The sequence below is a fragment of the Cheilinus undulatus genome, linkage group 2 (genome assembly GCF_018320785.1).
Source record: "Cheilinus undulatus linkage group 2, ASM1832078v1, whole genome shotgun sequence".
Taxonomy (NCBI): domain Eukaryota; kingdom Metazoa; phylum Chordata; class Actinopteri; order Labriformes; family Labridae; genus Cheilinus; species Cheilinus undulatus.
Window position 1 is genome coordinate 29,936,358 of NC_054866.1, and position 12,952 is coordinate 29,949,309.

At 40.3% G+C, this 12,952-nt stretch overlaps 1 protein-coding gene across 1 annotated transcript in view; it reads right to left on the reverse strand.

Annotated features, from left to right (window-relative positions):
* Window positions 1-12,094, reverse strand: part of dock10 (dedicator of cytokinesis 10) — a 104,723-nt gene extending 92,629 nt beyond the window's left edge. Inside the window, exon 1 of the mRNA XM_041801300.1 lies at window positions 11,871-12,094. Coding sequence (XP_041657234.1) covers window positions 11,871-11,978 — 108 coding nt within the window. The 5' untranslated portion in view covers window positions 11,979-12,094. The remainder of the gene's footprint in view (window positions 1-11,870) is intronic.
* Window positions 12,095-12,952: the final 858 nt, after the last annotated feature.

A 12,952-nucleotide genomic window follows, 5' to 3' on the forward strand; every position in this document is an offset into this window, starting at 1 on the left:
TTAATCATCTGCATAGAAATTTGAACATCTGGTGTAACACTGCCACACAGCAGCAAAAGATAATGAAAAGTAAAGGCATAGGCATGGATCTCTGAAAGGTTGCGCAGAAGCAATTCCTTGATACTTTCTGATACCATGTGCCTTAAAGTAATCTTTCAAAGGTATTCAAATGCTTTTTGTTTGTACTGAGTAGAGAAAATGATATTTTTATTAACCCTACAAAGTTTAACTATGAGAATAATGACTAACAAAGTAATAAATCTAAACCAAAACTACATATTTGAGAGCCCCATCCTTCTTTTCTGACCTAATTTTATCAGAGGTTTTATCTTCTAATGCAGGTCAACTCTACAAGGTTACATCTACTGCAAGAAAAAAAGACTTCCTATGCTTGTACACTGAGCTTACATGCCACTGAGATCACTGCAGCAGCTCACTGAGTTCAAACAGTGGGGAAATTCAGCAAGAGACAGTGTCACAAGTGACAGTGACAGGCTCAGATTTTTCCTCATCTCTTTTGCTTTTTATTTCTCTCTCCTGTGTGAATGAGTCATTGAGAGGATGGGGGCAGAGACGCACACCAAGGCCCTGGCAGTGCACGGTCCTACTGTTATCAGGCAAACATGGCCGAGTTGTCTGCAGCTCAGTCATAACAAATGTCAAAGAGCTATTCATCTCCTCTAATCCTGGTCTCTTGAATATACACACACATGGGTGACACCAGAAGCATTCACTCAAAGTAACAAAGAGTGAGAACTGAAGAGCAGGGTGAACGTAATCCAGCTGATTTAAAGAGAGAACAGGGGAATAAAGGACATTTGGGTTGTTAGGGGAATCATGTGGATAGAAAAAAAAAGCAAAGCTAGATCAAAATTGTGTTGAGATTTTAAACTAGGTAAGCATACACAAAGTAGGGGGAGATGTGGTGAGGGTTGCTGATATTTGACAGGAGGAAGAGAATAAATATGTGTCACCCTGGTGAAGAAATCTCCCAAGTCATGTGTGCACATACACACACTGTTGTTGTACACGGAACAACAAAGTCTTCCACAGAAAAGCACAGCATGCTTTTGCAGTAAAAGCTGCATGCTGTGCACATTCACAAACTCAAAATGTAAGGAGTGAGGGTGGAGCAAGTGAACACAACATCCTGTCCCAGACTGGTAGGGTGTAAACAAATGTTCACAATCTGGTTTGACACACTGAGAGAGTGAGAAACGAAATAGATGCAAACTGAGGTTGGGGGCTGATACAGCACAAGATATGGGCATGACTCATCACTTCCAATAAGTCAAGCAATTTCTTTCAAGGACTGCCGAGAATGGCCAAATTCATACAGTAAAGTGAGGCTAAGCAAATGAAGGCTGAAGTTTTTTTTAAACTTTGAATCAATACATTGTTCCATCTAGTGTTATTAAGAACCATCAGTGGTAGTTTGTACAGCTTGTGATACATTAAACATAAAAGAAAAGAAAACAAAAAATACACAAAATATAAAGCAAAATAGAAAATAGCCTGATTTATAAAACTGAGAATAAATACAACGTAAAATGCAAATTAAAATATGTGCTTTTTAGAGCTAGTATCATATTTATAATTTATGAAGGTGCTGTAATAAACAGCCGATTTAGTGGTTCCTCGTGCAAAATCCTGACTTGTGTATGTCAGTAAAGGATCACAGACTGTCTCATGTAAACCTGGGATGGGATGTTAAACCGAGCCTGTACAGAGGGCTTAGAAACACATTTGACGTCGGTGTACTCTGCTTTAACCGGCCGTCTATAGTCTTTTGAATGTATTAGCAGCAGTGTTATCTTCAACCCTCTCTGCTTTCATATCCAGAGGCTTTTTAAAAACAGCGCAGAGATGAAGAGAGGGAGACAAGGGCAGCAGGTCTAGTTGCTATGCTTCTCTTGCAGTGGGAGCCCGGAGGAAACTTTTCTTCTTTGTTTCCTTTTTTAATTCTGGGTACTTCCTCTTCTTCATTGGTAATTAAACAGTGGTTAGCAAACACTTCTCAGCATTGCACCGGGTAAATACTGTAGCAGCTCTTTCATTTTGTTTTTTCTTTTTATTTCTTTTCTTTTTTTAATAGTTCAGGCGTATTGGTTGTGGGACTATGTGCACCGAACTGTGACCCCTGAACCAGCGAATACAAAAACCATTACACTCCCAGTAAATGGTGATCCGTTTGATTTCTTTATAACTCTGTAAAGTGCTACTTTAATGGTGATATTGCAAATTTCAAGCCAAAAACTCCTTAACTTATTGCACCTGCTTAACATGGTGATTTGTAATACTGAAACATGTGTATGAGATCAGGCAGACCAGGAAATGTTGCTTCTGTTGATTTGTGATGTGAAGCACAATACATAATACTACATAACTACATAACTAAATCAGTCTACAGCTAGAAAATGTTGAGTCAATGTACGCCTAAACACACAAAACAGGACAAAGTATCAGCAGTAGAGCCTCAGTGTGAACACTTTTGGAAGTGAGACAGATCTACCCTCACCATTCCTCCCTCACTTACTAACTCGGCAGTTCAGCTAGACTGTGACTCTACCTTGCCCTGTCAGGATATGATAAGAAACGATGAGTATCTCCACATCCTTCTGTTTAGAAATGCAGATTATTTCTGATGTAAGAGATTGCACAAACTGGAATTATGAAACCTACTGCATCACGGGAGAGAAGTAGAAGATGAGATGAAATAAGATATAAAGGGGAGGGGAAAAGAAGAGATATGCAGGGAGAGAGATGGAAGCACTTCCTGTTAGAATTCCATCCTAAATGACCTTTCTTTGTTGCCGTGGTAACAGAGGAATGGCTTTGGGGAGAGTAGGCTAATTATTACAGCTAATCCAACCAATGTCTCTCCTTTGGGAAGAATGTTTTCCAGCATTAGAAGTTTGACTAACTTGCATGAGACGGGCATATTAGTTGGGGTTATTTCCTGCCAACGTCTGATTAGAAAACTACCCTCTTCTTGAAACTGAGCAACACACTGTGGTCATATCAACCACAATCATTTAAAGCAAGCAAAGCAAATTAGCATGCTTGCAGGATTGAAACACAGGCTCATTTTCACATCATCATGCAAATACACGCTATGTATGTATGCAGCTATCATACACAATCTAACCAAGGCAGCAGACATCACGCAAGACTCAAACTGACAGCATGTCTGCAAAAACACCCCCTGCACCCGCAACATATTACAGGAGCATGCTGGGTAGACAGAGACCCCCCATCTCCCTCCTCACCCCTCACCAACAACTGCCTGCTCCAGATTTTAGCTCCAGACAGACAGACATGCCCAGAAGTGGTGTTTTACTAGAAAAGTAGACACACACTAACACACCATGACTAGCACAAGTCTAGAAGACAAAGAAATAAAGGCTGTTGTTCGTGCACATTAAGAGAAAGCAGAGGGCATTAGGCTAATGTAATGAGACAGGTCAAAATACAGTCCAGTCTCCAGAGAAGGACAGCAGAAGAGAAGAAAAGATGTGTGTAACAGCAAATTCTTTTGTTTCTTTTTTTTCTTTCCACAAAGTTGGCAAAGGGACAGGTGAGATAAAATATAGTTTAAAACATAAAAGTCAATGAAAAAAAATATAAAGGTAGGTAAATTAATTATGGAATGGTGCTTTTATATGTGAGAACTTCCAGTCCCACTCTGGGATTTATGATTGTATTAGAAAACAAAGTAAAAGTGCTTCAATCAATGTGTTCCCTTATGGTATTTAGGGCCAAAAGTCATCCAGCACCCTCTAACGATTTGTTCAGGAGAGCTAGAGTGCACATGAACACAGAGGTTCACCACACTGACTCAGACACTTAAGCTAAGTCACATACACTGCCTGGCCAAAAAAAAAAAAAAAAAATCGCCACCTGGATTTAACTAAGCAAATAGGTACAAGCCTTCTATTGGATAATTACTGCATGGGCGATTATCTTTCAGCTGGCAACAAGTTATTTAACCCCAGCTTATGCAATGAGTAACTTCTCATTTCTTAAACAACCATGTCGAAAGACACATCCTGTGGTCATGGAAAAGATGTTAGTCTGTTCAAGAAGGGTCAAATCATTGGCAAATGGAAAAAAAAAAGATTCAGTTTGCTAGGGAGCATAAAGATTGGACTCTGGAGGAATGGAAGAAGGTCATGTGGTCCGATGAGTCCAGATTTACCCTGTTCCAGAGTGACGGGCGCATCAGGGTAAGAAGAGAGGCAGGTGAAGTGATGCACCCATCATGCCTAGTGCCTACTGTACAAGCCTGTGGGGGCAGTGCTATGATCTGGGGTTGCTGCAGTTGGTCAGGTCTAGGTTCAGCAACATTATGTGCCCAAAGAATGAGGTCAGCTGACTACCTGAATATACTGAATGACCAGGTTATTCCATCAATGGATTTTTTTCTTCCCTAATGGCACGGGCATATTCCAAGATGACAATGCCAGGATTCATCGGGCTCAAATTGTGAAAGAGTGGTTCAGGGAGCATGAGACATCATTTTCACACATGGATTGGCCACCACAGAGTCCAGACCTTAACCCCATTGAGAATCTTTGGGATGTGCTGGAGAAGGCTTTGTGCAGTGGTCAGATTCTCCCATCATCAACACAAGATCTTGGTGAAAAATTAATGCAACACTGGATGGAGATAAACCTTGTGACATCGCAGAAGCTTATCGAAACAATGCCACAGCGAATGCGTGCTGTAATCAAAGCTAAAGGCGGTCCAACGAAATATTAGAGTGTGTGACCTTTTTTTAGTGGGGACTTTTTTTTTGGCCAGGCAGCGTATCTAAAATCATCTAAAATCACAAAACAACCAAAGCCAGATATAGTAATGTCATTTTGTGTTAGTGTTGTTGCAGAGGTAGGAAAATTCTCTAGATTTAAGGCTCTAGTGATAAGTTTTTGCTAATCACACCTGAAATAACCTGACATTAACAATGATGGCCCTTCACGTGCTTAAAAGGCAGGCAAAATTATCATCATTAAGAAAAAGTATGTATATATAATTATTTTAAATGCTCTAAGCCTGAGATGCAATGATTAGGGCTGATGCCGATGTTTTAAATGAAAATTTAGCCAATGATGATGCCGATAACGTTTTCTACACAATGATGTTTTGTGTACGACTTCTAGTTTGCCCACATTTTCTCTGACATTTGACCATGAAAAAAGATCAGAGTATAACTTGTCAAATCTTCTGCCCTGTAAAAATGTCTTATTTGATGCAGTAGACATACCAGATGCCAACATAAAATTGGTTGGACACAACAGATAAACACTGGTAACTTCATCTATTCATCCCTCATTCATGTTAAACAGACGCATGGGTGCATCCCTACCTGAAACCGTTACCAAGGTTTTGGTGTCAGACAGTATGATGAACAACCTGCTGCAGAGAAGACTTTCATTTGAGCATTTTTCCCTGAAGAAATTCTTAATGAGAGACAAGTCTGGATGTTAGAAAAGCAGGATGAGAATTTTAGTCACAACACTGGCTTTGTATAAAAAGATCATCATCAGACATATCACTTTGGTCACAGGAGGTGTCAAAATAGACACAAACCAAAAGTTTATTGGATGGATTTTTTGTGTAAGGGTGCTGAAATAATAGTCTGAATAATATTTTTAACCAGCATATGATCAGTGTCAATAGTGACAAATTTGCTGTCCTCCATGTACAACTTTTCATTAGCATCTTTGTTCAAATTCTTGCTGTTGTAAATGCATTATTTCATCACTGACAGCCACTCTCTCAGAACATAAATGCATGCTAAAACTTTCAAAATAAAATTGGATTAACTTTTGTTTGGGGAAGGGTAAACGTTAAGGTAACCGGTAGTGTACTAAAAGTTAAAAGTCGAAAACCTGACCTGATTAACCTGATTACAAAAACATGTATTAAGGCAGAGTAAACCGTCTGCTTACAGGAAAATAGTTGTGCCACAGGGCCTGAAAACAGTAGATAACAATGCTATGTAGCTAACACAGCTAAAGCTAAGTTCACAAAACAGCTACTTAAGCTATGCATCTATTTTATCTGCGTAGGTAAGTTACCTTTAGCTACATTTGCCAAAGCTTATGTTGCTAAAGCTAATATATCTATAGATAATGCAGCTATGTAGCTAGTATAACAACACAGCTAAAATGGTTTAGGCTGAGCTCACAGAGCAGCTATGTATATACATATATGTACAATATTTCAGGAATCTTTCCTTTAAAAATCAGACAAAACAAGGCCTTTACCTCAGGCAACTGGAAGTTGTGATTCATATTCAAACAATTTCCTGGCATGTAGATTTGACAGCAACCATTAAGTTTAACAGTCAATGAATTGACAAGATAACTACTAAACAATTAATCCATATCAAATACAACTTTAAGCTGCAGGGATAAGCCAAATAACACTTTGGATAAAAGCCAGCATTACTATGCTCCAATGATACAATGAATTGAAGCAAATCAGTACTATGAGTAAAATGACAATACCATACAAATGATCATACAACATTTCTTAGCATGATAAGATGTGTGCATATCTCTGACTGGACACCAAACCCGGGAAAGCCTGGAAACATGGTTTGAAATAGCCAGGATTCGATCATGCATAAAGCTAGTACCATAAGGACAATGAGGACGCCAAGTGCAAGGACTGGCATTACCAAGTGCCAAAGGACAGAAAGGACCAGGGTGATTTAGCACAAAACATTAGGATGTGTTGTGGAAAATTCCGAAGCATGCATCTGACCTGCAGCAATCAGGACTGGTGACTGCATAGAGGCAACCCCTCTGCTACTAGGTAAATAAACCCCAACCTGCAGAGGGGGAGCCAGGGTGGGCATGTTGGCCCTGGTCTCTGGCTGTGTGGTGAGTGTGTCTGGCATCCTCCAGGCATGGGATGACATGTGGTTCATCCCAGCAGGCAGCCAGAGTCACAACAAGAATGACACTTGTATCTACAAGGCTATGCTGCTCACTTTTGCTAAGAGGCATAAAAACACACATTTATTTTTGTGTATCAATAAGGAGTATTATGCATCAACAGATATAACAGGTTCCCTGAAGTATTAACTCAAATTTAAAACATATCATTCATCTGTTTTCCTATTTAACTTCTTTTTATTTTGGGGCACTGAAAATGAGTAATGGAAAACATTCCATGGCCACTGAAGCAACAAACTCTTCTTTTCATAAAAAGCCAAAACTCAACCAACATTGCATCCTTCATTCTTGTATCTGTCTACCCTTCCATGCTGCATGTATATTTGGGGACGGGTGGGCTGACCGCTGTGAGAAACAGTGAAGCAGTTAGAGAGCTGTGATTGCTTTCACAGAGCACTTCATCAGAGGAAAAATGCAGAATGCACCAGAGGGATTAACCAGGTATCATGTGTGCTACACACAAAACACACATATGGCCCTCAGAAGCCTAACTGGGGGCCCATGCAGAGCAGCGGGGCAGAGGAAACCAGTGTCACAACTAGACTATAAAAGAATCTGAATTAGCATTGAGAGACAGGGAGAAAAAGTCAATGCAGAGGGGGATTAAGTGAATGAGGAAAAAACTGGTTACTATGAAAAAGGGAGAGAGAGGGGTCAATGGGAGGGAGAAAAAGGCCCACGCTTCATTGAGTGTTGTGCCACAGGGCCCGATTCTGCTGACCTGGTTTCTTTCACCAACAAAGACCACGCATTAACACACTCACAAAACGTCCACGCATGCTCTCAGTGCCTATGGACATTTACACACCTACTTAACCTAAGCATGTGCACAAATTTACACACATGCTTAGCCACCCACCCTAGCCCCCATCCACAGTTCTACATCCTGTATTCATGAATATCATTTTAAGTGCACTTTTAAATGCCAAGAGACTAAAGAGTCTGTCTCTTTTGCTGGTGTTGATCATAGCATCAGTCATGGTTTCCATTTCAGTTCTCACCCTTCTTCACACTTCTTCTTGTGAAACAGTGAAATGTTGCGGTAAATTGGCATATACATGTGACAGTTTAATCTTTTACATCCTGTGGTAGCAAATCATATCACAACATGTACCATACAAGGTGTATACTTTTCAGGACCATGGGCTTTAAATGATGTCCCTTGTTTTATGATCGATAGGATAGAATAGAACCTTAGCTTTGAAAAAAGTAGTCTAATTCATAGGAAAAGTATGATGAAGAAAAATGAAACCAAAGATTGCAGGCAAACTCCTGTGTGCTGGAGTATTTTTTCTGACTTTTGATCACTGAAAACAAGATTATCCAGTACTGAGTACCTAGCACTTCTATTTTTATTGCTGCGGTATCAAAATATGTATTAATATAATTTGACGGTTTTTAGGTTTAAGCCAAAGTTAGCAAAAAACTACATTACTAGTTGGACCATAATTACTTCACATCAAATTATAGAAATCTCCCTAGTGATACTTAAGAACTTACACATGGATAGGTCAAACGACTTTGTGTATTCCTTTTCTAAAGCATACAACCACTAAACCCTACACAAGCTTGCTTCACATTTTCAGATGCCTTTGTTGTAACACGTATCTGAACTTTCATGGCAGTTAAATCACAATTACATTTAAATGTGCCTTTGGCTCCCTGTTAGAAAGCTGTTTATATGTTACTGAGACAACATTTCTCATACTAACACCCCTCCCTGACATATAAGTAAATTAACGTGATAAAACAATATTTATTTTATGTTTGTTGTGTGACAGGCTACTGTGTTATGAACCACCAGGCCAATTTTAGTCAAGAAAACATCTCTAAGTTTATAAAACCAAGCTTCATGAAAAATTAGGCAGCAAAATCTGCCCTAGGATGATGTGGATGTGTCTATTTAATGAGTTGAAATTACACAAGAAATTTTGAAAATTTTGAAATTTCTCACAAGAAATGTGATCCTCTCAAATAAAAAAAAATGCTTCTGATCAGAGTGCAGCTGCCTGCCTCTGTGCCAGAGCAGAGAGACAGAAGTTGGGGATTACATTTACTGTTTTCTGGTACAAATCTCTCTGTTAAGCCACTGTGACTGATAGATTTGGGAAATTTGCCTCACAATGAACAGTGTGTGTGTGTGTGTGTGGGGGGGGGTAGTTCCCCACCAGACTGGTGGTGATGTCATGGGCTCCTATATTTGCCCTGCTCAAATAAGACCAAGACAGGAAAGAGGTGAACAACAGTCTAAATTAAAAATTCTGTCAGGTATAGATCTCAGTGTTGTCATATGTTTACAGCAACCATATTTAAACATATCTAGTGTGTTAGGATACAAAGTTTGGAATTCACTTTACGGGGACTTTAATTCAGTGATGATTTTTGAGAGATGTTTTGAGAAAAATGAAAGGGGAGAAAATGAAAGAGGACAAAAGAGATCCTGAATTATTAAAAAGCTAAATGGTAAAAATTGGTCTCCTTAGCATGAAAAGGCTCATATAGAGTTATTAAAGGCATGGTGATGCCTCAAAATGGTCAACATGACCCTGTCCGAACTTTTTTGAAACATGCTGCTTGCATCAAATTGAAAGGGACACTTAATTTTCAAAGAACCAACACTACTTCTTAGTTTGGTGTGTTGTCTTTGTGCTATTCCCCGTTAAAACAAGTTAAGTGTTTTTTCAGATCACCCCATTCCGTTCCTATTTCTATACCACATGATGCCCCAAATTTTTTGAAAATAGGGTTGCAAATGAGGCTTTGAAGAAAACACTAGTGCAAAAACAGACTTTTAGAGCTGAGAGAGTCTCTTGCACTTCAGCCCCTCCACAAAATGGAGGTCGGTGCTCACAGAAGGACCAGCAACAAACAGAAGTGTTTCAAAGGATCTAGCAGGTAAACCCAATGAAGAAACTGGAGCACACGAATCACTTGATGACGTTTAATAAGGTGCAGAGGACTAACGTTTCGACACGCACTGCGTCTTCATCAGAGTCAAACAGTAATGGTGCAGTTTGAAAACCTTGAATACCCTCCTGAATAAAGAGTTACAACACTTGTCCCACTCTAAACAACCAATCAGTGTTGTAACTCTTTATTCAGGAGGGTATTTAAGGTTTTCAAACTGCACCATTACTGTTTGACTCTGATGAAGACGCAGTGCGCGTCGAAACGTTAGTCCTCTGCACCTGATTAAACGTCATCAAGTGATTCGTGTGCTCCAGTTTCTTCATTGGGTTTACCTGCTAGATCCTTTGAAACACTTGTTTGTTGCTAAGACTTTTAGAGCTATTTAAGAAATCAAAAGTAAAACTGACTGTATAAAACACTGTACTATTTGATGTTGAGGGTTGGACTTGAGGCAGCCGAAGTGCATCTAGTTTCATGCTGTGATACAACTTTTTACTCAGTGGCAACCTTCCTCCATCTACCTCCTTCTGTTCATCTCTCACTTCCCATTTTCAACTTGTCACTTGCTTGTCATGTCTGTGCTTAAAAAACTGAGCAGACTCAATGTGTGACTTCTGCTGCAGGGCTTTTAAAGCAAGGCAGTTGATGCTCAGTGTGCAGTCACGGCAGTGCAACATGTGTATCGGTTTCGTACCAACACAAGGTGACCCATCAGTCAATTTCTACATCCAACAAGGGAATCAATAACACCATTCTGCTGCACTCCATTTGACAAACCCACACTGTCAGTAAACCTTTACTCTTAAGGCTTGGACTAGTTTCTGTTCTACCCAAATGACCTGGAGCGTACAAGAGAATAGATTTTTTAGTGAGGAAAAAACATGGAAAAAAAACACTTCTATTCATCTGATGCTTATAATTCTTTCTCAGTTTAATCCCTTCTTTTGCCATGCATTATAAGATGTGAGTTGTGCTGCATTTTCCCTCTTTATTCAAATCAATTCTCAGTGCGCTCTGTGTCCCACTGACACACTAACACCACAGTGAAGAGGATGTAGAGTAGCAGCAAAGAGAGTGGAGTGGAGTGACCTTTTTCTATGCTAATCTCTACAGAATGGACACGCCAACACACTCAAGCAAAGGTAGAGGATTTGTCCTCCACCACATGAATGAAAAGGACATCATCACAACACAAATCCTTCTCCTTGTGCATGTCTGTGCGCGTACACGTGATAGGGTGGCTGCTATTTTCTCTGGATTACCCCTCCTCCTACTGTTTTATGTGTCAATCAGAGCCTCTTATTATACATGCCCGACACACCCACTGGTGCATACATTTCACCAACCACGACATTTAAATAGCATGATAATGGAATTAGTCGTAAATCAAACCCAGGGGTCAAATTTTCTCCCTCTCTGCTTCTCCCTCCATCTTTTCCTGCTGTTTGTGCACCTCTGTGCAGATGTAAACCGCTGCTTGGGTCATGCCGCATCCCACTATCATACTACAGCCACCACACCGCTATTTACTGCATTTCATTCACTACAACCCAGACACACTGGAATAAACTCCAACCCACATGGGGATATGATAGGCTCTACGACTTTACAGCCACATAACAAGCCAATAAGCGTGTTCTTTTCTGAATTGTAGGAAAAAATCGGCGATTTTTTTCATCTTGAGAGCATCTTCAGCATTAAATGTACGGTATTACTGCAGAATCAATAGACAGAGGCTGAACTGCACTGCTGCACTGTACTATCTCAGCTCATCCATTGCAAGGAAAGATGCACCATGAATGCCAATGTCAGGTCTACGATGCAGTGGTACGGATGATGGTAAATCCAATTCATTCCAGATGTAAAGCTACGAGAGATGCAGCATTAAAACATCGTAGCAGTAACAAAAAAAATCATTGGGCCCACAGGTGGCGATGCGTTTTTACTACCACCATGTGTTTTTTTTTCCTCCACAATTCATAGGGCCCCACTCACCGTCACTGCGGAGTGTCTGACTGCGTTGCACGCCGTCTGCCGGATCTCTGCCGCGCTCCCCGGTTTCAGAAGGTTCTTGGTGAATCTCCGGCTCGATTCGGCTGCCATCTCCTCATCTGAGCGGTCCCCGGGTTTAACCCACTAGTCAGCCTGCTGGTTTCCCTGCTGCAGTCAGACCTGGTCTTCCTCGCTCCTAACATGAGCCAACCGAGCTGTGTTTACACACACTCACACATAGACACGCACGTGCGCACACGCTTCACACACACTTTACGCCCATACACACGCAGAGCAAGGAGTGCAGAGGATAAATGCCACAGAATCAGAAACTACTACATCCGGTTATGACTTGAAAAATAAGACTACTTTGGCGAACCCGCGCAGGGCTGATTAACAAACGACGAATGATGCTTTTATTTTGAAGGCTAAATTCGCCAATTACAAGATAATTGAGCGATACTTTGGTTAACTTGACATCAAGAAAACGCAGATAATTTTAATAGTGCCGCAACAGAATTTCCTCCATTAGTATATTTCTTACGCAATGTAGCCAGGCCTATCAGAAGTCAAGCCACCTACGCAGCCTATAGTTACATCTAGAATTCATCACTAGTCTAGCAGGCTAAACTGCTGACATTGATTTGACCGGGGTGTTTGAGGCTACACTGTATACATAATGTATCTCAAGGGGAGCTCTGAAATGTCAACTACTCATCTAAAGTCCAGTCACGGCCAAGACAGACTGGAGCATTTACAGTCGAGGTTACCGGATGTGCGAAACATGTGTCAACAGCGACACAAGGTGGTAAGAAATGGTTATGACGTCTTCTGATTAACATTCTCCAATTATTTGTCTGCATCTTTTCTCCAAACACCTCGTGTGTATTTACACTTGTCATAACGCAGTGAGCGTGAAAAATCCATCAAACATATCTACGCCTGATAAACAGCAAATGATTGTAATTGACATTAAATAGCAAATGTTAAGATGGCGTTGTATAAATAGTGCTTTGCAGTTACATTCTGTAGGTGCTTCATTATGAGTAAGCAAGAATGACTATTAATCAAAACAAATAAACCTT